Source organism: Fusarium proliferatum (assembly GCF_900067095.1).
Source record: "Fusarium proliferatum ET1 genome assembly, contig: FPRO_scaffold003, whole genome shotgun sequence".
Lineage (NCBI taxonomy): Eukaryota > Fungi > Ascomycota > Sordariomycetes > Hypocreales > Nectriaceae > Fusarium > Fusarium proliferatum.
In genome coordinates, this window is record NW_022194792.1 from 4,015,476 (window position 1) to 4,040,827 (window position 25,352).

Consider the following 25,352-nt stretch of genomic DNA (forward strand, 5'->3'; position numbering starts at 1 on the left):
TGAGGCATACGTCGATATCATGAGATGAGATTCGGCCCAGTTCCCTGGACAACTCCACTAAGAGCCGCTAGCGCGACCCCTTTTTAACCTTTAACCATCCGATCGGGAGGTCCGTAATCTTGCATCAGACCACGATTTGCATACCCACACCAACCAAAAGCCGATCCCTTGAAGGTCCCACGGCATACGGAGAATATCCAAGAGAAGAGACTGCTTCGTATACGATGCTCAAAGCGCTGTGGCTGGCTGGCCTGGCCACCGCCTCAATCACCATCCAAGTCCACCGCGTCGACCCATTGCCCTTCAGCGCGTCAGGTATCGCTACATCAGCTGCTGATCTCTTCTCGCGGAGCTGTCCAGAAGAAGTGGATAACACAGCCTCACTACTCGCATCGTCGTTCGATGATCTCTCGGGAAGAAATGTATTCCCCTCGTCGGATGGGTTCGTGAGGGGTGCTGTTGAGGCGTGGGCTAAGCACGAGCATCTCATCCTACGCCCTGATGAAGTCTGGTTTGAAGTTCTGGCGCAGATGAATGTGTACATGAGTACCCACTCTGAAGCACTCCGGCATTTATTCGTTGATCACTCTGGGCGGGAAAAGATTACAGTGGAGGGCTTTTCATGGGACGCTATCATCGGTGCGTTTAGAGGGGAGATTCAGAGCAGGGTTAAGACCGGGTGGTTGTTGGATTGGATAAAGCCCGGTTTTAGCACTTCGACTGCTCAGGATGACGTTACGGCTACGGTGTTGATGATGGGGCTGATGCAGCATTTCTTTGAGTATGAGGGCATGATGGTATGTGGAATACCGAGTGTGACACTACTAGGGGAGAGGGAGGATTGGGTTAAGCTGGGGGAGAAGGTTGAGAAGTTGAAGGAGTTTGGGGATGAGGCGGCTGGGTTTGCGGAGAGGTTGAGGCCGATTATGAAGAGGTTTGTTAGTAGTTGGGGTGTTGATGGTGAGGGAGATGGGGAGACGAGGTTGTTCTGGGAGCAGATTGTTAGGGCGAAGAAGAAGTGGTCCTGTGGGGAGGGGGCGAGTGAGTGGGATGTTTCAGGGTGGATTACAGGATTTATGCATTGGGATCGTGATGGAAAGGTCAGGGGAGTCTATGAGGATTGGTATGATAATTGGGACGACGAGGATGAAGAAGAAGAAGCTGGAGTGAAAGTCGAAGAGGTCAAGAAAGACGATACCAAGGCTGAGGAAAAGAAAGAGGAGAAAGCTGAAGAGGTTCAGATGGGCATCTTCCCCAACGACTGGTCCATCACAATCGACGGCCAGAGCTACATCCCCTGCACCCTCTCCGACATCAGCATCGGCTACGCCAAAGCGCCCCTACTCATGAAGAACTACCCCTCACCAGGCGTCGACACACAAGCCTATCTCGTAGCAGGCAACGTCGGCGTCGAGAAGAAGAACACCCCCGGGGGAGTCATGGCACAGCCTGTGAGCGGGTGGTTCGTGTATGCAGGTGTTGATGCGAATTATAGCGCTGGGCCGTGGATTGGCAGTGGTGAGGAGTTGGGAGGGATCGCGGCGGGGATTGTGAGCTGCAAGGCTGCGTTGGAGGAGAGTGGTAAAGAGGAGGAGGGGAAGAAGGGGAGGGATGAGAAAGAGAAGGAGAAGGAGAAGGGGGAGCAGGAAGTAAAGGATTTGTAATTGTAATATCTAATGATAGGAAGAAGAGAAGGATATGATGGACTAGTATAGAGTTATGTGGGAAATACAGGCTTGGGGGCTTTCCATCCTCGACAGCAGAAGCTGGGCATATTGTGCATTTTCTTTCCGAGATAACCCCAGGGAGGATCACAGCCGTTCATTTTCTGTTTCCATGCGTCTTCGTTGAATTGGTAGTAGTTGCCTGACATGCGTTGGATGTGCTCTGTGAACAAGATGGGAGAGGGGAGGATGGAAAGGGGAGAGGAGACGTACCATCTTGACAGGCGCAGAGGCGAGGAGGACAGCAGTTGTTTGGTTTGGGGATTACGCTGGTATCGTTAGTAGGTTGTCATCGATACTGATACTCCAATGAGACTGGAGGTTGGGGTCAAGGAAGAGAGAGTGAGATGGGCGACTTGTAGGATAGGCTGGGTTTGGACACACGACATGATATAGAGAGGGAGGGGAGACGTACTAGTGATAGCATCCGCTGCTGGCTTTCTCTGGAACAGGTTTGAGAACAACCGGCTCGGGAGGGGGAGTAGCAGCCGCGAGTGCGACAAGTGTCAGTGTAGCGAGTGTGAACTTCAGGTTTTTTGCTTTGAGCTGAAACAGTATCGAACAAGAGGGGAGGGACAGAGAAAGGGAAGTTCATATAGTTGAGACGTCATGGTTAGGATAGTATGGGATTGATGTGAGATAAGTTTGAGAGTGAGTCAAGTATTGGGAGTGGACGCACGGTTACTGGAGGTTGGGTGGTTCTTTGTTGACTTATGTCGAAAGCAGGGTGAGGGCTGGGTACGGGAATGGGATGCTTTGTCTGTGCTATTTTGGGAACGACAATGCCTGAAATATAAATGAAAGGAAAGGATTGAGGTCTTTTATTGACAGTGGTTCTTGTGATGTGAGTGAGTGTCGCTTGGGCTACTTCATCTTGATGGAGGGGACACCTGGCGATGTTGATCCAATTGACCCTGGTGCGTTTTCTCGCGGTAAACAAACCTTGGTGAGTTACTTTTCATCCACGGGTCAGATGAGAAGTGAAAGGACTCAAGCGATTACAACTCTGCTGAGATGCGATCGGATCAAGTGCTTGGTAGGAGACTGAGCTTGTCCATTGCTCTACTGGATACGACGTACCCATCATCGCCGGGATGAGATGGACAAAGAGGAAGCTTGGTAAGACAGAAAGAATTTGCGGAATGAGTGCCGGAGCTGTATAGATGGGCGGTGATCAGAGAAATGTGTCTTGGGTTGACGTTGATGAGGGAAGAGATCACAGTGCAGTTGAGCGTTGCTCTTGGGGATGTTCCGGCTCGTCTTCGCACGCAACGCCTTTCACGTTGGAAGCAGTTATGGAACAGGACATCTGACGCTGACACTATGTGCTTCGTGTAGTCTCTCTTGTTCGTTAGTAAGTCGGGTTGGAGCATCTTCACGAGACAGCAACGGACAGGCTCTCTACAGCTTCGTATCCCGATGTTCAGAATGCGTAAAACAAGTCGCTGTTGTATATTGTCTACCCATATCTTCAAAGAATGTCTTGTAAACCGTCGCTGAGTCAAATGCGCCCATCTGTCTCGGTCCCTCTCATATGCGGTCACCGTCCACCGGTCGTCGCAATATCTGGAACGGAACGCGGTCGCTGGTACCCAACTCGATAGTGTATCCTTAGGTCATGTCAGATAACTCCTATGAGAAGCCAACATAGCTCGACTTGCATCGTAAACGCTTCAGTTAAGCCCCAAACCATCAGATTAAGTCATTCTCTGCTGCCCTGAATCCCATTATCGTCAATACAAGCAATATAAGCAAGCCTGCCTAACTGATGACTTACCGAATCGGTGGCAGGTGCGGGACACGGTGCCGGGCACGCTATATAACGGTCCGTGTATCGGAAGTAGGCATTTCACACGGAATGACCTCTACCCTCGGAAAAGGGAAAACATACCGCCGAAGTTCAGACAACTCCCTCATGGCGTTTTGTGTCGAGATGCGGAATGTGATGGGGCCTTGGATCTGGTTTGAGCGCATGCTGCGCCAATGGTGAGAGGGAGGATCGCTGTGGAGAGCGGGCCTGATGGTTATCTGTAGCTGAACAAACGATGGCCGAGTCCACGTGACAGTCCAGTAACCATCAATGCGGTCTTGGGGCTCATATAAGAGGCGAGGTAGGGGATGATAATGTTGGGCGAGGTCTGTTGTTAAGAGGGCTTGATAGTAGGCGTTACTCAGTATGTCGGCAAGGGAGGGTTCTTGTGGGCTTTGATCTTGGGAGCGTTGATCTTGGGAGCGTTGATCTTGGGAGCGTTGATCTTGGGAGCGTTGATCTTGGGAGCTGGCGAGTAATCTTGCCAGACGGGATGCATGGTAGCTGTTCATTGTGGTAATGATGATTTAACGAGAGACTGATGATGATATTGATGAGAGAAGATAGACTAGACAAGACTTGGTGATATGATTGAGGACAAGTAAGAGCCAAGTCCGACCTTCCACTTGGATGCTCATGAAAGAAGGAGTCAACCACCTCAGCTCCGGGTGCCTCTGTCATTACCGAAGTATCAGACTTGCTCAGGACCTTTACCCTGAGTGATAAAAATACTTAGGTAAATCTAGCGTAAGCTAAGAGGTTTCTTTAATAGGATTATTTAAATTGCCAGGGCTGGAGACGGTGGTATTATGTTGTTCATTGCCTTTAGCACGGCGAAGATATGTCCTGCGACGAGGTCCCTAGTGTGACTTGGTACGCATTCTGTCGAGGTCGCTGATGTTGACGTTGAGGATTCGCATGCAGGTGCTATGATGAGAAGAGATTGACGGATCAAGGAGGAGAGGGGACTTGGATGGCTGCGAGGTGTTGCTGTTGGCTGTTGGCAGTGCGAAGGTGGAGAGTAAAGGATATGAACTGCACTCGGCCATGCTCACATATACTGAAGTACCTTATTGAGGGGTGTGCTTCGACTGACCTCAATGGTGTCTACTAATTTTCTCATTATTCATTTCTTATACGGTCTGTGTGAACCCTCTGTTGTCCCTTCGCAGGAGATGTCTTGACAAATTGCTTCAACTACCAAAGCTCAGCTCAAAGCACCATGAGGAAAAGAAAGAGAGTCAGCCGAATCAACTTTAAATGATGCCGCGATATAAGTGCCATGTCAATGCTTCATCCGCTCACGCTACCTCAGTTCCTCGCTGACAACCCAGCATCACTCTCGAACACACAAAACCTCAATCCCAACAGCCCTCCCAAACGCAACCAAGCTCTCCTCACTAATCGGTTCATCAAAGATCAACTCCCCTTCCCCACGCCCAATCCTCTCCTCCACATCACCACAAGACTTCGCCATGATGATCGACCACGCACACTCACCCCCCGACGGTCCCCTCCGAAAGCACGACAGCGTCATCCCCGGAGCAATCGAAGGCGGACGATTCGTGTTCCTCCCATCTGGGCTGGCTGCTAGTCTCGCGAGCCATATGTTTCGCGGCCCGGGAACACGCCAGCAGATGTTAACCTGGGGTCCTGTTGTGTCGCAGTTGACAACGTAGAAGCCGCCTGATGCGATGATGCATGCCCGGGAGACTTGGGTTAGTCTACGGCTGGAGAGGACGGGGGCTGAGCCGTCGTAGATCGCTGGAGGTATTTCGCTCCGTGGAGGTTGGCTGTCTTGTTCTTGTGCACGTTGCTGGTACTGCCGTTCTTCTTGGCGCCATCGATTCAGCGCTCTTTCGGGGAGACTGTTGATGTGAACGTAACTGACACAGTCGTCAAAGACAACTAAACCGCTTCGTGGCAACTCGTCAACATCCTCGACTACAGTTTCTACCGTGCGAGGTTCATCATCTGTTTCGAAGGTATTATCGTCAGAATGTCGTGGACGGCCTCGTCTTGTTGGAGTGTGCGGCTGAACAGCGTCGTGTTGATGCTCGTGAAGATGGTGATGTCTTGCCATTTTGTAGTGACTTAGGTTGAGTTGTTGGAGTGGTATGAGTATTGTAGCGGGAGCAGGAATTAATGACGAAAGATATGGCTTGGGTGGAACGTGAGCTGACTTGATCAGCTGCCATTTGCACTGACACGAGGGTGAGGCTGTCACTTCACACTCGTGAATAATTACACGGGGCGCACAGTTTCACACAGCAACTTGACGATTCAGATCAATTCTCGTGCATTCTGTTACATTTCAATGCATTTGTTCAGGCCATACCTCTGCCATCGCTTCGACATCCCTCAAACCGCCCTCATCCTCCTAAGACCTCAAATCCCAAGAGTCTACCAAGCGCAGAAACATCCCCAGGACCACTTGGGACAGCTATGCCCCCACCACGCTCGAAACGGTTCTGATTGTGTTTGCCGCTACTGCTGATGATCATAGAGACGGTCTCGTCATCGGGCGTTGCTGCATATGTGTGAAAGGCAGGCATGTCACCTGGAGCTTCAGGTCGGAGCAAGTCCAAGATTCTGCCGAAAGAGCGCTCCATAGAAGACAGAGGGATTCTCAACAGCCATAAGTTTCGCTGGCCAGGAACTCGCCAGCGAATATTGACTTGTGGACCAGCTGGGTCACAGTTGACGACACGAAAATTACCGTCGGCGTAGATGATGCGAGCCTGGTCGATGACCGTCATGTTGTCGCTTTGTTGAGGGACAGCAGAGTGATGCTGGGATTCTCCCTGGGACTTGGGTCGCGCTGGGCAGCCGCTGGTTCTGGCCTTCTTCCTCGGGGGGCCATCTTGGTGGTCGTCTTCGTCAGACTGGATGGTTGTGAAGCGAGCTTGCGCTTCGGGCGACAGGGCATCCAGGTTGAGGATACTGAAGGAGTCATCGAAAACCACGAAACCTAGTCTCTAATTTTCGGTAATTGTGGTCTCCTCCTGAGTGGGGCTGGAAGAGCGATCCTCGGGGTTTTGCTGGTCTTCGGTATCGTCGTTCTCACTATGCTCCTCCTCCTCATCATCATCTTCAGCCCATGGCTCCTCATTGTTGTGACCGGCCGCCTCTTGGTTCACAGGCTCATAGTTTTGCGGCGCATTTGGAGGTAGACCAGGCGGGAAAGGGTAGGTGTAATGGTAGTGGTAATGATGGTGATGATGGTGGTAGACATGATGCTCTTCCATCTTGACGCACCGACTTGACGCAGTCGGGATGAGCTACCGCAGCGATCTTGAGTGCTGTCTCGTTGCGATCGTGAGATGAACAGAAGAGAAATGAATGAAGCGTGAGGCCGGCTTTTGTTGTTGATGTGAGCGATGACATTGCTGGCGGTCTTTTGCACCGGCAACACAGAAGAGGCTGCCATTTCGCGACTGTGAATCACTGCCCGCAAATGACACACTGCCAGACAGTGGCGCCTCCATTGAGAAACTCTTGATAAAATAATCATATGAGTAAGGGATGATAAAATGAGGGGAGTGTTTTAAGGAAGCAAAGCATTATACCAAGTACTGCATTGTTGTGTTGAAGGTGTGAGCTGACGGTCGCATTCTCAGTGACCATCGACACCACGGGCGCTCACAACCACAACTACCATCGCGACCAGTAATGCAGTAAAAACGAGATCAAAATAAAAATATTTTGCACTCGTGAGATTGATAATTCGCAATTCTCGATTTCATGAAGTCGACGTTGGATCTTCACGAGTGGCGATTTTCCCCAGCTTCAATCCCCTCACAAACATGCATCAAAACTCCTCCCCCAGACCCCAAACCTCCGCATCCCATCATCTCGTCAACTTAACCTTGTGCCAGAAAAACGTTGGCCCAGGAGCTGGAGAAGTCCCTGCTTCTCGGTCTAAAGCTCGGCGAAAAATCCCACACTCAACTCCATTGTGGGTGAGATAAAAAGGGTCCACGAGGTTCAGAGTGACACTTTTAATACTGGGTCGCGTGTTACAGGTTTAGCACGTCAGTCAATTAAAGGCCATCAGCAATGAACCCGGAGGGCATGTTGAAGAGCTGATGGTGTAAAAGACTAGCTATATTTAATGTTTGTTTACTACAATTGTTTCCTACAATAGCTCACTGTCACTGAGCATGAGTTGACAAGTCCCTCAGCGCAAAACAAGGATATCCCATCTCACCAACATCGTCATCTTGGCAGTCTCGTTAAACCCTCATTATGCCCGCCTAGACGCTCGGCTAACTCCCGTTCTTGCGCCGCTATCCGCCTGCCAAGGCATCTTTTCTCCGTCGGAAGGATCGCCAAGATACGAGCGGTTCCGAGTCTCATTGGCACGCATGTTGCATGTACCGTAGAAGGTGGTTGTTGTTGTTGTTGGTGGTGAGATTGAGATTAGTTGCGGCTTAAAAGCTGACGAATCTGAATCTCACAAAACCGCAATTACCAAAAGAAGCAACCCGAGAGTCACTTGAAAGGAATCGTAAAGTTTAATTGCGCAAAGGGATCGGCGTATACGACGGTCTTGAGTAAGAGAGTGTGGATGATCAGTGCTGTCTATAGGTTGAGATAGGAGATAATCCGATGTCGGGTCAATGGATAACAATGCCAGTCTCTGAATCAGTAAGTTAAACTTGTAATCATGCAATTGTTCATATGCTGTGCAGCCAAGTTTTGGCGGTGATGCCAATGTTCTAGCATCGCCAAGTTTACAAGTTCAGGTCCCCAACTGATGATCTCCCGCGGCCAAGAAACGTGCGTTCAACGACGTGCATTTCCTGTCCCTATTTTCTATCCAATTCTATGGAATTGTCAGTAAGATCAACGGTTTGACAAGCAGCTCAACTGGACCCTTTGATCATCTTCCCCAGACCCAATTGTATCGTTGAATGTCACTGCGTGAGGTCCACTGAAAACACCACTGAATGGACCTAACCTCCACTGAAGTAGCGAACCTCGCACTTCGAGATTGTTTTCGCTTGCAAGAGAAAACTCTGAACTTTATTGCACTCTCCACGCCAATTAAACAATTCCAAGGCAGAGCAATTCCTCACAACGATAATTTGTCACCAACAACCACTCCGAACTACAAATCCTGCCTCTTCTCCACGTAAACTGGAACCTCAATCACGCATTGAGCTCTTTGTCCGCTCCTCATAAGGACATGATCTTCAGTTCCCACCCCCGACCTTTGAGGCCCGATATTTTTCACAATCCCCAGGTTCCTGTTTTTTTCCGCCATTTTTTAGACGAGAGCTGTGGACTTCGGGGAAGACCCTTTGATCGTCATCCACATGAACCATCAATTATAAACCACCAGAAACACATTCACTGTGGTCGTTGTTTATCGTATAACTTCACGTGTAGAGCCTCGGCTTTATCATGCTTAATCACTAGCACCATCGTGGACATATCCCCTGAACCAATGACGTCTCTGCCGCTCTAGATGATCGCCACGACAAGGGTTCTCTGGGACCAAATAGAACGTTTCATCCGCTAGCACTCCAGCACTAAAAAAACATGCCGTTTTTTCAGGCGCCTTTGCCGCCTTGCACTTGACGTCACGGCTTTGTCTGCTTTCAGTAACACCGAGGTTTGCCTGCCCTGCTTCTTGGCAGATCCGAAGGAGTCGGAAGACGGCATCTGCAGTGTGCGTGCCCTGTAAGGCAGCGCCTGAGACTCACAGTGGTTAGAGTGACCTACTGTGGTTAGAGCGGCTCCCAGTGCTGTTGATGGGTTTTTAGTGGTGAGTTACAGTGGACGCCTTGTGAACGACTCAGGCATGGGGATCTCCAATATTCCTTCGGTCCACCCACCGTGACACTCCAGGTCTTTCAAGGGACTTTTTCGTTCTTTGACCAACTTTTCGACTTCTTTCAAGGGTGATCGTCACTTCCAACCCGTGGAGATAGTGGACCGTATGTGGAGAACTAGTAATACACTCACTTCAGAATTTTCGCATCCCAGACTCCCTCTCCCACTTACACTCTAATCGCTCTGCACGCTGTCAACATATAAACCCTCTCACCTCCCCCAATGCTTCCCTCACCAAGCTCCCCCATCTTCCCAGCTCTAGACGAGCTCCCCCCTCAAACATAGCAGGTCTATAGCCCCCCTCCGTCACCATGCCTCCCTCCTTTGCGGGCCTGACGGGCAAGAAATTGTCCCTGGCCATATCTACCGTCGCAACGACAGGTTTCCTCCTCTTCGGATATGACCAAGGTGTGATGTCTGGTATTATCGATGCAGACCCTTTCCATGATTACTTCCCTGAGACAAAGGACAGTACCATGCAGGGTTTCGTGACGGCCATTTACGAGATTGGTTGCTTGCTCGGCGCCATGTTCATCCTTTGGATTGGTGATCTGCTTGGTCGTCGAAGGGCCATGATTCTCGGTGGTTGGATCATGATCGTTGGTGTCATTATCCAAGTCACTGCTATGAAGGGCCACAAGGCTCTTGCGCAGCTTATCATCGGACGCACAATCACTGGTGTCGGAAACGGCATCAACACATCCACCATCCCAACATACCAAGCTGAGTGTTCCACCACCACCAACAGAGGTCTCCTCATCTGCATCGAGGGTGGTATCATCGCTTTCGGTACCCTCATCGCATACTGGATCGACTACGGCTGCTCCTACGGTCCCCAGGACCTCACATGGCGCTTCCCCATTGCCTTCCAGTGCGTCTTCGGTCTCATCCTCTGCGTCTCAATGGTCTGGCTGCCAGAATCTCCCCGCTGGCTTCTCACCCACGACCGACACGAGGAAGCCGAGCGTGTCATCGCCGCCATTCGCGGCTTCGAAGTCGACAGTGACGAGACCCGCGCTGAACGCGACCGTGTCGTCGACTCAATTCGTGCCTCTGGTTTCGCTGCTCAGAAGAGCACACCCGTCAAGGCCCTCTTCACCGGTGGAAAGACACAGCACTTCCGCCGTATGCTTCTCGGTTCGGGATCGCAGTTCATGCAGCAGGTTGGCGGCTGCAACGCTGTTATCTACTACTTCCCTATTCTGTGCACCGACATCTTTGGCGATAAGAACTTTGCTCTTCTGCTCGGCGGCGTCAACATGATTGTATACTCCATCTTTGCGACTTCGTCATGGTTCCTTATCGAGCGTGTTGGCCGTCGCAAGTTGCTTCTCATCGGTACTGCTGGTCAGATGCTTTCCATGTTCTTGACAATGGGTTTCCTCATCCCTGGTGGTTCTGACCCTGGTAACAATGCGCCTCAAATCTCAAAGGGTGCTATCGCTGGCCTCTTCACCTACATTGCTTCGTTCGGTGCTACCTGGCTGCCTCTTCCCTGGTTGTATCCCGCTGAGATCAACCCCCTCAAGACCCGCGGCAAGGCCAACGCTACATCTACCTGCACCAACTGGCTGTTCAACTTTGTCATTGTCATGATCGTTCCCATCATGATCTCCAACATCCACTGGGGAACCTATCTCTTCTTCGGCTGCGCCAACGCCACATTCTTCCCCATCCTTTACTGGTTCTACCCCGAGGTAAGCATCCCCACTTCGTCTCTGCAATCACAACTAACAAATCACAGACTGCCAACCGATCTCTCGAGGAAATCGACATCATCTTCGCCAAGGGTTTCGTCGAGAAGATGTCATATGTTCAAGCCGCCAAGGAGCTCCCCTTCCTTTCTCACGAGGAAGTCGAGCGCGAGGCTATCCGACTTGGTCTTGTTGATGAGTCAAGCCGCGGTGGAGTTTTGGAGAAGCCAAATGAGGAGAGCGGCACAGTCCGCGACGACTCTGGCTTCAACTCTGAGAAGTCTTAGATTCACTCATGAGTTTTGTTTCATATAGAAACGTTTGTGTTAGAACACATTTTGGATACCCTTTTTTACTTTAGAGTCATAAAGACTTGGAGCCATTTGGCATTATAGAGTTATAGATCAATAGACCACTATAACGAGCATCAACCTTAACCCATTACCTTGACGACTTACACCGTGATCTCCGCATCTATTCTCCAATTTACAGCGTGTGGCGAAAACTCTTTCCCCGACATTTCCCCCAAGTCCCCCTTGGAGATTAGATTACTCTTACCCAAACCCCGTGGATACCACCAATATGACGATCCCTTCCTTTCAGAATAATTAAAATTGGAGAAGCGCCCGGAGGAGTCCTCCGCGTTTACCCCGAGGAACCACTTGTTTTTGTGGAGTTGGTCTCAGGCAGTTATTTCCTTTGACTTTGAAGCAGTGGTAGGGATGAAATATGGTTGGTTGATTGGTTTACATGCTCATCGGCGGATGTCCCATTTTGGAAAGCCGAGAACTGAATCATTGCACTGCATTCAGTGTGAACAGTCTGTTTGGGAGGAATCATATCGTGGACCTTTTGTTATCAAGACCCATAATTGGCGTATCTTGCATTTCTTACCTGCCCCGTGGGGATACGGTTGCGGGTTTGTTGTTGAAACGCGGAGATAAGCATACCTGAGTGTTGGAAGCGAGAGTATGAGAATGACATCAGCGAAGTTTGGAGGGAAAGCTCTGAATAGTATGGAAGTATGCGATGGCGAGAGTACTGTACAATCACCTTTTCACGACTGGGACAGTAAGAGATCACTGGTAATAAGACCAGGGGTAGAGGAATTTACATTTCTGCTTACCCTAAGCAAGAATCTACACGGTTGAGTCGACACAGTTGGATTAGTTCAACGAACAAGACATCACAAAAGGAACATCAGTCCCAGCTTTCGGCAATTTGCACTTTTGCTTATATCTTCCATACTTTAGACGGAAATTGATTGACGCCATGCTCCTTATGCATAAGACCAAAGCAAGTATATTTGCGCAAGCGTTAAGGTGTAATCCCGAGGTTCAAAACTGATTTGAGTGTATGTGACATAACAGACTAGTTATGTGTATAGTAAGAATGTTCAGCCCCAAGAGACCGAAAGAGCTTCTGACCCTGGGCCAAGCTGTGAAAACCAACTACTTAGATTGCCCGCTAAGATGAAGAAATTCCGAGACTCAAACCTGGTTGTTAGTGTGAATCTCTACACTGTGTACATTTGCAAGGGCCCTCTGTTATATGACCGGCTTTGCTGAGCAAACTCGTAGATCATCCACCCAGTAACAGGCTTTATCCCCAGTCTCGTCTCATCCACCTCCTCGTTATGCCCTCTGTTTTCATAAGCAGGGACATGACCTTCAGGGCCTGGGACAGCTTGCATACCAACGGATCCAGCAATCATCTTGCAATCATACACAGTGCCATTATCGTCAACTTCAACCGGAACAGTGACGTATCCACAAGGAATGTCACTCGTTTCGACGCGGAGATACATCAAATCCCCAAGGGTGCCATTTCCTCGACTGGGGTGCCCAGCCTTTCCTTCGTCGTCCCAGTAACAAAATGCCGTGATCCAGCCTGTCAACTTCTTGGAACCCGACATCCGATATATATTGGCAATTTGGTTCCAGAATATATGGATAGCTGGGTCGGAAGGCTGAGTGAAGGAGAGAATCATGTTTCGAAGAATTGGACGCAGGAGCTTGGCGAACTGGATCGGTTCCTCGCCCATTTCATCCAGCTTATCAAGTCTATTGAGTATGTCTTCGTAGTCGGTTACTTCTCCGAGGAGTGTCACTGAAGGGATACCACACGCCGTACGCATTCCGTAAGAGAAGTACTTCTGCAGCGCGCCCATGAGGAGCACAGAGCCAACAACCCGATCATTGTCAGTGGTTGTCGAGAACGACGGAAGAATCCATTCTCGAAAAGCAGGATCTTTGATGTTCTTTCCGATCTCGAGGGTCATTTTCTGAGAGAGCGCTCCGTAATCAGCAGTATGCAGAGTCGCGAAATCGATGACCTCAAGCCTTTTCTGACCAGCGTGACTAACAAAGTAATCGCGCATTCTTTCAGAATTGGCGTTGATGTAAGCACTGAGTTGAGTGATTATAGCGAACCAGACATCTTCGGGGCGAATGGCGAGATGATGGTGGGTGCTGTATGCGTAGAACGATGACCAGACGAGACCATTCCTCGAAGCTGATACATGATTTTCTTCAAGAGACCCGTTGATAGAGAATGAGCTTTGGATGATTTGTTTGCATCCATCTGCTTCTTGGGAACTAGCTCCTCGTAAGAGCTGTGAAGTGTTTTCAGCTTTGGGGTGTTGCCAAGAACTGGCTTTACTATTGGGAATGGTGACTGTGACAGGCATTTTTGTTGTTGAGAGTATTTATTTGGCAAACAAGTGCTTAGATTATGAAGAAGAAATTCATCTGTAGTGTAGGTTACCACCGTCCTTTTTTATAGGTAAAATGGTCCTGCGACGAAGCCGGGGGGTTGAAAGAAGCTTCAACCACGCTGATGATGGCTGCTTACCTAACTCGGACATGGCCGTAATATAGTCAGATGACCTTGGAATTGTTTCAATTGGTATACGAGAGAGCTGCACGTAGTGGTGCGTGGGAATGCTTCAGGCAGCCGCCTTTGCTGCGGCACAGCACTCGTATTGATATGTTTTGCCTAATTACCCAGCTGCCACGACTCAACAGTCCAATGACTTGACACAGTTCTCCTCCACGATGGCAAAACCTGTCTTGGGGATTGTAACATCTTGTGATTCTGGCTATAGCGTGGGAAGTATACGGCAAGGAGTTGACTCTGTTGGCTATAACTGACCAAGTTCTGACGACTCATCAGAAGTTGGTTTACGTTGATACTCTAGTCGATTTCTTTATCCTAGGCTTAACCTTCATATCCCTCAAACCAGACTTTCAGACAGTGATACAACACGTCAGCGAATTCGTACTTCATAGATCGATGTCGACCTTGGATGTTAATTTGCAGGGCTAATAGCCCCAATAGTGATACTGGCCCTCTTCCCTGACAGGAAAGCCAACTACATCCCCTTCTTCAGGAAGAACCCAGCAAGCGTCGCTATATGTTCCAGCTGCTCGAGTGAAACACCCTCACTCCTCGACAACTTCTCCGCGACGGCACTAAACGTGTGCCAAACCTCTATATACTTATTATTCGTGTTCTGATTAGTCCCAATCCAATTCAACGCATATGCCATCTGCGCACGGCTCCGTATCTTCTTCAAATCCTCCTCATCGATGGAAATATGGCTGTAGTTTATAGCAACCTTTGGCTCCAGCTTTCTATACTCTCTGGTATACAGGGCTCCTAATCTCACGCACTCGATCACAAGCGCTGCTAGGCCTGCTGCTAGACCGTTGGCGACAGAACTACCAGAGTGAGCGTCGAACTTTTCTAACTGAGTTTTCGTTTCGTTGTTATCAATTACAACTTCGTGCCCGGGGAAGATGAAATCGACGGTCTGGGAGTCGCCGACTGTGTCGACTATGTTGCCGGTTGCTTTTGCGGCGCCGATTCTGAAGCAGTGATGGCTGCTTGCGTGGGGATAGCTGACGTCTGCGGACTGCCCTTGGTCGCTGGCTGCGCAGAATATGAGACAGCCGTGTTTGCCGATGGCGTTGAAGATTGCGGTGTCGAACTGGCTTCTTAGTGGTTCTTCTGGGGGTTTGATGGTCCATGACATGCAGATGATCTGGGATCCCCTCTTGGCAGCATAGTTGATAGCCTAGCTCGTTAGAATCTTGAGCCAAAATCACTGAGGATGTCTCTCACCTTTACGGCACTGTCGGGCTTGATCTGAAGCTTCTTGGAATTTCCTGACCAGAAAGTTTGTAGCTTTATAACATGGATAATAGCACTGGGACATATCTTATGAATAAGCCTGGCCATCAGCGTCCCGTGGCCAGAAGGTGAACTCCAGTATGGCGGTACACGGGGTGTCGAGCCTCCAGTTTGGTGATCAAAGCTCTGGCCTAGAAACGTGCGATCTCTGGTGTCATTTAGATCGGGATGCATGATATCAACGCCATCGTCAATCAGCGCCACTTCGACCGGCGGCAGAGAAGGGTTACTGCCCCTGAGAGCTTTGATCTGCTTGAAGCGCTTTGAGAAGCTCGTCATGCATTCCATCCATTTATGAGGATCGATTGAGCGTTGCAATGGCTGAGGTCTTGCGTCTGGGACTTGGACGGTTGCCATGCGCACGCCACCGCCTGTTTTGGGAGGGATCACTTGAGGTTTAGGTCTTCCTTCGGGCCAGGAGTCATGTAATCGTTTCTCAAAGGCGTTGAGATTCTCTATGGTTCGTTCGCGAGACTCAAGCCCCTAATGGATCATGTTAGTGATAAGACAAGCTAGGGCCCTTTTAGGCGTAGACGCACTTCATGTTGGAACAAGTGAATGACTTCCAGCGTAGGAATTGAAGCTAGACCTTCCTTCTCGGACCACGCTCTGAGAGTCGAGTTGCTGCCACTCCATTGGAGATGAACTTCGCGTAGATGAGTCCCGATCTTGCGAAGGGTGAGTGCATCGAGATCGAGACGTCTCCAGTCGAGAATTTCGACACCCTACAATATCTCAGTGATTGACAATCCCCAGGATAACCGAAACTTACAAGGTCCTTCAAACACTCCTCGATTGCCTCGTCACTGTGTGATGGCTTTTCCATGTCCTCGACAACAACCTGTTCCATTATTCGTAAGAGGAGTTAAATAGGTTCTTGGATATCTCACCTTGATGATTCGAGTGACAGACTTTCCTCGTAGCCAGTCAAAAAAGAATGTCATATCCTGATTCTGTCAGCGACCAAGTATCTCGCATAAACAGTCTTTCTCACCTTTCTTCCTTGATGCCTCACATCAGGCTGTTCCCTACCCCCCTTGAGCCGAACTCTCGGAAACCCAACGTACTGTAGTGCTGTGTCAAACTGCAAATGCCCGAAATACTTCTTGAAGTCATCCTGGCTGACTGTGTTGGGTGGTCCAAAGTCAAACCAAAACTCTTTATCTGGATCATCTGGCAATCGTAAACTATCCGCTGCTCTCTCTGGGCTTAGTTTCCGCAAGGTCTCAAGTTTTAGTAGGTTGCCGATCGTTCTCGCTGCATCTTCCATCTCCTTCTCCTTCGACCCAGGCTTTTGCACTATGTCTGGTCGAGTTGCTGTCCCTGTCTTTACTCGAGTTATCGGCGTCAGAGACGGAGATTGCACTGGAGTTGTAGCGCCTTGGGGAGTTGCAGCAATGGAACCTCTTCGCTTGACACCTGGCGGAGGACCCATGCTTGTCTTTTCTGAGCCCGACTTTTCTGTCCTTGTTACGACTCTCTTTGCATCCTTCTTGGGATCTACGCCTCTTTCAAGTTTGTACTCTACTCTCTTTGGGGCTGCTGCTGCTGGCTCTTGGACGGCGAGATCCTGAGCACGTCTTCGTCGACTCTCCAGGAACTTCTTCCGGGTGAGATGGTGGTATTGGTAGACTGATAGAGTGCGATTGAAGTCATCTGGATCTTGAATAGGTTCTTCCAAGAGGTCAGGACATGAGCGTAGGATCTCCTTGACCACTTCGACTTGACTGTTGCAACAGCACTCATACTCGACTGCACGGTGAAGAGCAGTGCGACGCTTTGTGTCCCGTACAAAGAACATGTCTCTAGGCACAAAGCCGCATATCTTGGTAAAGAACTCTGTTCTCTTGACTCCATTGTCAAAGATACAAGTCGCAGCGGCATGCAAGCAAGTAGTCTCACTACTTTCATCCCTGTTCTCATATCTTTTCTGCAACAGAGCATTATACTCTTGGCACGTAGCATCCTTAATCTTTAAGCATACTGACCAACCGAACAGCGAGTTATTAGCCAACAGCGCGCTGGTAAGAGGAATGCGCTTGTTGTTATCCGGTGACCAGAGTAAGTGCGCTGGGAGTTTGCGAATGGCTCGCCACATCAGCCATTGGAGGTTAACGGGCGGTTTGTGAATTCTGTGATCGTAGTCTGCAAGAAAGTGAAGAAAGTTCTTCCCTTCCTCGGTCGTTTTGTGCCATTCACTAAACCTGTCGTTGACGAATTTGAGCTGCTGGCTTGCTTTGTCGCTTGATTCAGATGATTGTAGGTTATTAGATAGTATTCGTGCCTCTTCGACATGACGCTCAAATTTGGCTTTGACGGGATCTTCGTCTAGTAGTGTTACGGACGCAGCTGGGAATTCATCTTCGTCAAGGTAAACTTCGTCATCATCTTCTTCATGCGCTTGGGAGAACCCATTGGTGGCTTCATCGCTGTGGTTCATAGTGACTCAACACTCATGAAATGGTATGCAATTGGAAGATGAGAATGAATGAGAAGGTTGATTACGTGCATAAGTTAGAGCGGGTTTGTCAACTGAACAGGCCTGAGCCGCCTGACAACAGGGGTTATCAGCCTCCTCTTGGGGGCATCCACCTAAGTTCTGATTATTGGCTCTCGAACCGCCCAAATCTCTCCATGGTCAGCATGTGCCACTCGCTGCGGGGCGATATGACCTGGGTGCTAGGTACCCTTGCAGGCGTCTCCAGATCGAAGACCCTTGTGAGCGAGAGGAAGGCCTCGCGAGGAATAAAGGTTTGAATTATCGCGTAATGAATCAGACACTTAAAGGTACTATATCCTCACAGTATCAGTACATATCAGAATCTTGACAGTGATGGCAACCTCACAAAGTTACGACCAGGCACATGAGCCGCTCTTGGTCTTCGAAACACCTTTGGAGCACCAGGTCATCGGTGAAGATGACACTGTACGAACTGAAAATGCCTCGATGAGCGACTGGGAGAGACGCAACATCATTGAACGCACCAGCGGCAGCATCCATACTCGCGTTGAGCTGCTCTCAGTCATACACGGATCATATAGCGAAGGAGGAGACAAAGCCACACTCATGGTTTTCCGTTTCCGCTTTGACCCTCAGAAGAGCTCACGAAGAGTCATCCGAGCCAGAGTCGAAATCGAGTTCTTCGCCACGGACGATTCGTATCTCGAGGTAGATGCCATTGCGCCCGAGGAACGCTGGACAGTGATACCGACCACCGACACAGAGACGACAACGCGCGGCGGTCAGTTAAACCTGGGTGCTTCAGGCGTACCACTCCTCGAGGCCGGTGCTACAGCAAGTCTCGAAAGATCGTACAGCAGGGATGTCACCGGTGCGACTACCATTACAGGCGGCATAAACCTCAGTACGGAAAAGAACTCGGGCGAGTCGACAGTGGCAGTGTGGAATCTGCAGGAGAACGAGCGCCGTAAGACGGGCGTGCCGGATTCAGTAACGACTGCGATTCTTGTGCGACGAGCTGCAGATGAGCGGTTTAACGCTGAGGTCACACTGCAAGCTGACGTTGACTGGGTCACCGGGTGGGAACGCAGGCTTTCAAAGATTCCATTGGATGACCCGATTCTTTTCAATCCTAGAGAGACAGGGGGGCCTAGTAAGAAGGGGAGGTCTTACGGTGCCAAAGACTTGGCGAGTGTTGATTTGAACGAATTGTGCAAAGTGAGGATGGCTGTAGAGGCTCCATTTGCTGTTAAATAAGACTCTGGAATGGATATTTGGTGATAGATTTAGTCAGTCTGTGGGAGTAATCATTCTATCAACCCATTACTTGTAGCCTCACTGAGTCACAGACCATCCCGAATCGGCCCGTGCCCGCCCAAAGGCTTAGGGCAGGGATATGCATGTAAGATACAGGGATCATGGGGATACCTGCACCTCGCAAACTAGTCACACTGATTATCGGCAGCGCCGCCTGGAAGTATGTCCGTGCCTAGTGTGCCTCCCCCTCTTTGGAAGGACAATCTCTTGTTCAATCTTTGTGAGGCTCTCGCAGTAGGCTTTGAGTGCCCAGCGATACTTGATTTGTGTTATCGGTGAGAAGCCTGATCTCAACCAGCAGAGCTGGACGCTCTGTTCTGTTGTGACCATGGTCGAGATAGTGGTTCCCGAGGTTGAGAAACCTGCTTTGGAGATCCAGACAGCAGTGGATGAGAACCATGACGAGCAGTTTCAGAAGTGTAAGTCACTTGAAGGAGTCTCATTGTGAATGTAGTATATACTGACAGCTTCGCAAAGTCGGTTTGAATGTAATCCAAGATGGAGAACAGGAGCCGAACCCTGATGACGCTTCAAATCATGAGACCCCAGTTGTTCCTTTTGAGTGAGTACTGGCGAATCGGTTCACAGGTGTTACTGACTACTGACTGCATGGCTTTGTAGTGTCATTCTTGTTCACGGAATCTATGGTTCAAGTCCAAATTCGTGGACAACTGAAGGATCTGACACAATATGGATCAACAAAGCCCTTGCTGGCGCATCAGAGAACAAAGGACGAATATTGTCCTACGGTTATCGTACAGATATCGAGGCTGGGAGATACTACACTCCCTGCGGTGTCTATCAAGAGGCGGAAGCTCTTTTGGAAGCTCTTCGAAAGCTGCGGACATCCGAGATCATGGTTTGTCACCTTGATTAGTTTCCCCGACGCTACTAACTCATGTCTCAAAGGAGACTAGACGGCCGATACATTTCTTTTCTCACGATGTTGGAGGGACTATCGTGAAGGCGGTAAGCACTCTTGCAGTGGCGGGCTGGAACTGGAGCTAATCGACGTAGGCGATGGCGCTGGCTTCTAGCGCCCACGACAAGTACGCTGATATACTGTATTGTACACGTGCTATGGTATGAAGCTCGGGTCAGGTGTACTCTGTGGGTTGCGCTGACTGGGAACTGATAGTATTTCTTCGGCTATCCACATAGATATTCCTCCTTTGGCCTCTTGGAGGAGGCTGTGTTACGATTGATGGCCCAGCAACATCAGAAATGGTCTGGCCATATGGTTGGATACGCCAAAAGTCTCACAGAGACAACCATTAAAGTGAACGACGCGTTTCTCGGTACCCAGATGCTTACTCAGGTCAACTTCATCAACGTGGTTTCTAATCGCCACCTGTACCCAGCACAACAGGTTCGTGTATAACAGCTTGGCAATATGACAAGATCTGTGAGGCTACTGGTTGCTAATTACACTGACAAAGATCTTCCCTCTCTGCATGTCCACCATGGCCATTCCGTTCGAGCGAGTGGTGAAGATGGAGAAATCAAACTGTGATTTGATCCTTGCCACAGAAGATGGGTACCACCCGGTGAATGATCTCGCGGACGGAGACTGGCTTAGTAGGTTATTCATTGACCAGAAGACAATCGTTAACATTGTTGCTAGTGGGAGACTTGACAGACGACCAGCATGTAGCTCTTCGTAAAATGATCAGTCAAGCCTCGCCAGTTCAGCCATATCAGAAAGTCGACGAAGACTGGCACAACTCAGATCTCCTTGAATTACCAAAGCAAAAAGAAGCGCTCATAATGCATATGAGATGTTCTTCTGGTACCGAGGCAGAAACCGAGAACGCAAGCTACTTTCTGGACAAGAACAGAAGCGGCATATACGATCCGTTGCTGTACATGAAGTTCGACGCTCATGATACTCGGTTCAACAACTGTGACGCTATGCTGCGGACATTTCTTGCACGATTCCTAAGCAACAGAATGCAGACTGGCAGTTTCGTGAGCAGACCATTGGATACATTTGTCAGATGCGAAGCGCTGCACCGAACAAATTTGTTTAGCGAGCTGTGGGATATACAGGGCACAAAGGGTAAGTAGAGACCGAGCCAAAACGATTACTTGAAGAAGCTAACTTGCTACAGCTCTACAGGCTGGTTTCTACGTCCTGGGATGCCTTGATGAATGTGACGAGTCTTCGATATGGTTTCTTTCCGAGATTCACAAACTTCTTTCCAGGAGCGAAAATTGTTTCAGGATGTTGATAACCACGACAAAAGGAACGAAAGGAGACATGGATATTGCCTCTATGTTATCGAAGTTTCCTCAAGAGCTCGTTAAGACTATTGAGTGCCGTCCCAAGAAGCCTGCGTCATTTCCTGTCAAGACCAGAGCATCTCGAGTCATAAGTCAGCTGGGGGCCTGTGCTGGGACTGACCTGCATCAAGATGTACAACGCATACTCTCAAGTTGTGAAGATGACTATGATCTGAGCGAGTTGGTCGTTGAGTGGCTCGGATCAGATACGGAGAAAATCGCTCGTGCCAAAACACTGCTCGACAAAACCCTCACACCAGCTCTACTCTTTACAGAGATACTAGAAGACATTACCGAGGCTCTTCGACCCTGGGCCAACTTTCTGCTGTCTTGGCTTCTGGTTTGTTACAGGCCTCTGCTATATGATGAGTTCTGCCGCGTCTCTGATGTTGTGTGGTTTCACTTAAGGGGGAGTGAAACTACACGCCCAGCTTCAGTTGATATCCGACGCCATTTTCACGGGCTGATCACTTCTGTGAATGGAGAGATCAGATTCAGACACCCGGCTACCCGCTCATGGCTTAAAAGCCACAGCTCTACCAGCAGTGAAGAGTTGTGGTATGATGTATCTGAGACTGGCTGCCATGAGAGGGTGCTGCAGGCTTGCATAGCCTATATCCAAGATGCAGCTAGGAGGCCAGAAGATGCGATCCAGTCTATTCCCTATATTCTTGAATTCTGGCCCAAACACTGGCATATGACAGGGAAATCCGAAACAGAAATCTTGGACTTGTTTGAGAACGACTTATTATTTCGATTCTGGACCAAGTCACTTTTCGCTTTATCCAATATTCAACTGAAGCCTTCGCCAGCAAATGTCAAGGCTCTTCCTGTTGCAGCTCACTTGGGCCTTGCAACTGTTGTAGAAGCGCTTGTCGAAAGAAACAAAGACATGGCCGATGACAGAGGTCAGGCATTGGTTGAGGCTTGCAGAGCGGGACACGACACAGTCATCAGGGATCTAATGGGCTCATACTCAGATGGTCTCGATGTTGGGGATGACCATCTACATGAAGCTGCCAGAGTTGTAAGCCTATCATACAACGATGAAGCACTCAGGGAGCTTGTCAAGGGGTTACCTGAGTCTTTAAAATCCCCCCTGAAGGCAGAAGAGTCTGAAGAGAAGCTCAAGGTAGTGGAGAATCAGGAGAAGAACATTATCCAAGAACATCCACCGGCAGAGGTGACAAGGGACGATCAGGAGGCTACAAACCTTGAGCCTGATGAGCATACTTCCGGCCCATATGATTGGCTTATGATGCCAATGCACAGAGCAGTCAGGTCAGGAATGATTGATGTTGTCACCAAATTACTCGAACTGGGAGTAGGGCCTGAACCCACAAAAGGCACGACCCCTAACGGCAGTAGCTTCATCTACACAACATTGATCAACTCCCATGTGAACATCGCCAAGCTGCTTGTCGATGCAGGAGCAAGCCCATCAGCTAAGAATATACAGGGATATACTCCGCTGCATGTAGCCGCCCGGTGGTCTTCTGGCGACACAGTCGAGTTCTTGCTCTCATGCGGTGTTTCCATAGCCGACAGAGACTTGGTGGACCGCTCGGCCTTGGAAATAGCTGTTATTTGGGGAGATTTTACTACTCTAGAGGTCATGCTCTCGCGTAAGGACGAGATTGAGCGCATGGAGTATGAGCCAGACTTACACCCGGTAAATCTCGCTGTCGAGAACGAGAATAAGAGGTGTCTGGCGCTTCTTCTCAGCCATGGCTTTAACCCCAACATTGTTACCCCGAAGGGTGACACGGCGTTGAGGATGGCTATTCAGGCTAGAAGGCTTGATATTTGCAAGATGTTGCTGGAGAGCAATGCTGATCCAGATCTGACGCCCGATAAAGTTAATACGCCCCTTATCCAGGCGATTTCTGAGGGAGACTTGGATATCGTCAAGCTGCTCATCGAGAACAAAGCCACGATAGACAAGCGTGAAGCGCCACCTGATGACGGATGGTCACGCACACCGAGTACGTATTTGATATGTCTAACGGGACACAGTACTAACTTTTTATAGTGCAAGTGGCCGTCGACTGGAACCGTCCTGAGATTGTCCAGTATCTTATTGAGAAGGGAGCAGACCCCGATGCTCGAGACTCGGACGGAATCCCAGTGATAGGCTCTGCGGTAAGCGGCGGACATACAAACATGGTACAGTGGCTAGTGGGTGCAAAGGCAGACGTGAACGTCATCTACCACGAAAACAAAACCACGCCGCTACACGAAGCGTGTCCCCATCCTGAGATAGTTCGTATCCTTCTCGAGCACGGCGCAGACATCAACAAGGGCAACGCAGACTCACGAACAGCACTGAACTTTGCCATTTGTTCAAACCATCTCGCCACTGTTCAAGTTCTTCTTGACGCCAAGACTAAGCCTGATATCAATGCAGCCGCGATCTACGGGGATTTACGCATGGCGATCTCTGACGGGTACATTGGGATTGTTGAGGCGATGCTCGAAGCTGGCGTTGACGTCAACAATACCAATGAGAAGGGCGAATCACTACTGGCGAGTGCTATCAAGCTTAATGTGCACAGTGCCATGATCCGCAAGATTCTCGAATACAATCCTGATCTGGAAATAAGAGACAAGAAGGAGAATACGGCACTTCACTGCATTTCCAGATTCACAACCCTCGAGACGGTCCGACTTGTTGTCAACGCTGGTGGAAGACTAGACGTGTTGAATTCTGATAAGAATACGCCATTGATTATGGCTATTGGGGCTGAGATGGATGATGTGTTCTTCTATATGCTGAAAAAGGAGCCTTCGCTACTGACGCAGAACTTTATAACGTCCCAGCAAAGGGTCTCAGCGCTTCACGAGGCGTGTAGGTTTGGATCACTGGCTATGGTTCGGTCACTGATAGACCACGACATGGACATCAATTCATGCTGCGAAGGGCTGTATGGAACACCCCTGATATCAGCAACACTCCGCAGCGACCTACTGTCATCTCCCCTAGCCAGCGACATCATCGCTCTTCTCCTCGTGAACGGAGCAAACCCAAGGACTACAGGGGGTTTATTCCAATACCCTCTCATCTCAGCATGTCTATCTTGCCCAGCCGATACTATCAAACTGCTCCTCAACTCAGACACCTCGCCCCAAGATCAGGACTCCTTGAATCGCAAGGCAGTCCATCTGGCGTGCTATAATTCTCTTGCGGTTGTCAACCTCCTGGAGATTCCTGACTCGGACTTTGCGGTTAGGGATGTGGCTGGCCGAGTACCTTTACACTATGCTGTGATGACAGAGGATGTCCAACTGTTGGAGGTAGTGCTAGAACGCTCTGAGAGGGTTGGTGTTGGGATTGATGTGAAGGACGATGATGGTTGGACACCACTGCTCTGGGCTGCTCGTGCAGCACGGATCTGGAATCGACAGCTCGAGGGCGAGGGTTCGGCCAGTGTTATGATAGCATTCCTCTTGAAGCATGGAGCTGATCCTGGTATCAAGGGGTGCGGTGTTGACAGAGATTGGACAGTCTGTGAGGTGGCATACTATCACCACGCCGACTTGTAAGCACTTCCTACTATCCACACTAATAAAAGCTAATATGTTCTAGCGTCGAAGACTTAATAGACCAGCCAACTCATATGAAAATCAGGTCCAGAAAACGGGGTAGTGCTCCAGAGTCTCACTACTGTGATTGTTGTTTGATCGAGTCTCATGGTATTTTCTTCGACTGTCAGATTTGCTTTGACTTCAGTCTTTGTTTCAAATGCCACAGGAATGCTGACAAGATACATCCTGAACATTCGTCGTTTGTTCGATGTGGGAGTGAGTGGGTTGAAGATGATGTTCCCAAGGATGAGGATGTTCAGGAGATTAGTTTGGATGATGGTATTGGCGATCAGGATGTGCTGTTGGACCTAGAGGAAATCCCCTACGAAGACTTTGATAGCGAGGTCTCAGAATAGATGTGTAGGCGGTGCCGAATCTGTTAAATATATCCAAACTGAGCTTGACAAGAGTGTCCCGGATAGGACTCTTCAGCCTAGCAGATT

At 49.5% G+C, this 25,352-nt stretch overlaps 9 protein-coding genes across 9 annotated transcripts; 4 read left to right on the forward strand and 5 right to left on the reverse strand.

The window, feature by feature from the left end:
• Positions 1 to 224: 224 nt before the first annotated feature.
• FPRO_05697 (uncharacterized protein) lies at positions 225 to 1,664 on the forward strand (the record flags this gene model as incomplete). Its single annotated transcript, XM_031229470.1, has 1 exon — positions 225 to 1,664. One exon carries the CDS (start codon positions 225 to 227, stop codon positions 1,662 to 1,664), a length of 1,440 nt encoding a protein of 479 aa, XP_031079704.1.
• A 1,590-nt stretch (positions 1,665 to 3,254) lies between these two features.
• FPRO_05696 (uncharacterized protein) lies at positions 3,255 to 4,046 on the reverse strand (the record flags this gene model as incomplete). Its single annotated transcript, XM_031229471.1, has 3 exons — positions 3,255 to 3,334; positions 3,502 to 3,539; positions 3,616 to 4,046. The coding sequence occupies 3 exons, from the start codon at positions 4,044 to 4,046 to the stop codon at positions 3,255 to 3,257; spliced, it is 549 nt and encodes a 182-aa protein (XP_031079705.1).
• Positions 4,047 to 4,870: 824 nt separating this feature from the next.
• FPRO_05695 (uncharacterized protein) lies at positions 4,871 to 5,617 on the reverse strand (the record flags this gene model as incomplete). The annotated part of the gene is made up of 1 exon (XM_031229473.1): positions 4,871 to 5,617. The coding sequence occupies one exon, from the start codon at positions 5,615 to 5,617 to the stop codon at positions 4,871 to 4,873; it is 747 nt and encodes a 248-aa protein (XP_031079706.1).
• Positions 5,618 to 5,906: 289 nt separating this feature from the next.
• On the reverse strand, positions 5,907 to 6,782 carry FPRO_05694 (uncharacterized protein; the record flags this gene model as incomplete). Its single annotated transcript, XM_031229474.1, has 2 exons — positions 5,907 to 6,505; positions 6,602 to 6,782. 2 exons carry the CDS (start codon positions 6,780 to 6,782, stop codon positions 5,907 to 5,909), a joined length of 780 nt encoding a protein of 259 aa, XP_031079707.1.
• Positions 6,783 to 9,686: 2,904 nt separating this feature from the next.
• On the forward strand, positions 9,687 to 11,356 carry FPRO_05693 (putative sugar transport protein STL1; the record flags this gene model as incomplete). Its single annotated transcript, XM_031229475.1, has 2 exons — positions 9,687 to 11,072; positions 11,120 to 11,356. The coding sequence occupies 2 exons, from the start codon at positions 9,687 to 9,689 to the stop codon at positions 11,354 to 11,356; spliced, it is 1,623 nt and encodes a 540-aa protein (XP_031079708.1).
• A 1,229-nt stretch (positions 11,357 to 12,585) lies between these two features.
• On the reverse strand, positions 12,586 to 13,758 carry FPRO_05692 (uncharacterized protein; the record flags this gene model as incomplete). Its single annotated transcript, XM_031229476.1, has 1 exon — positions 12,586 to 13,758. One exon carries the CDS (start codon positions 13,756 to 13,758, stop codon positions 12,586 to 12,588), a length of 1,173 nt encoding a protein of 390 aa, XP_031079709.1.
• A 684-nt stretch (positions 13,759 to 14,442) lies between these two features.
• Positions 14,443 to 17,703, reverse strand: FPRO_05691 (uncharacterized protein; the record flags this gene model as incomplete). The annotated part of the gene is made up of 6 exons (XM_031229477.1): positions 14,443 to 15,147; positions 15,195 to 15,746; positions 15,803 to 15,988; positions 16,036 to 16,104; positions 16,154 to 16,210; positions 16,258 to 17,703. The coding sequence occupies 6 exons, from the start codon at positions 17,701 to 17,703 to the stop codon at positions 14,443 to 14,445; spliced, it is 3,015 nt and encodes a 1,004-aa protein (XP_031079710.1).
• A 393-nt stretch (positions 17,704 to 18,096) lies between these two features.
• On the forward strand, positions 18,097 to 18,981 carry FPRO_05690 (uncharacterized protein; the record flags this gene model as incomplete). Its single annotated transcript, XM_031229478.1, has 1 exon — positions 18,097 to 18,981. The coding sequence occupies one exon, from the start codon at positions 18,097 to 18,099 to the stop codon at positions 18,979 to 18,981; it is 885 nt and encodes a 294-aa protein (XP_031079711.1).
• Positions 18,982 to 19,369: 388 nt separating this feature from the next.
• Positions 19,370 to 25,265, forward strand: FPRO_05689 (uncharacterized protein; the record flags this gene model as incomplete). Its single annotated transcript, XM_031229479.1, has 11 exons — positions 19,370 to 19,460; positions 19,519 to 19,603; positions 19,663 to 19,900; positions 19,951 to 20,010; positions 20,059 to 20,124; positions 20,180 to 20,410; positions 20,481 to 20,619; positions 20,666 to 21,100; positions 21,153 to 23,309; positions 23,357 to 24,863; positions 24,911 to 25,265. 11 exons carry the CDS (start codon positions 19,370 to 19,372, stop codon positions 25,263 to 25,265), a joined length of 5,364 nt encoding a protein of 1,787 aa, XP_031079712.1.
• Positions 25,266 to 25,352: the final 87 nt, after the last annotated feature.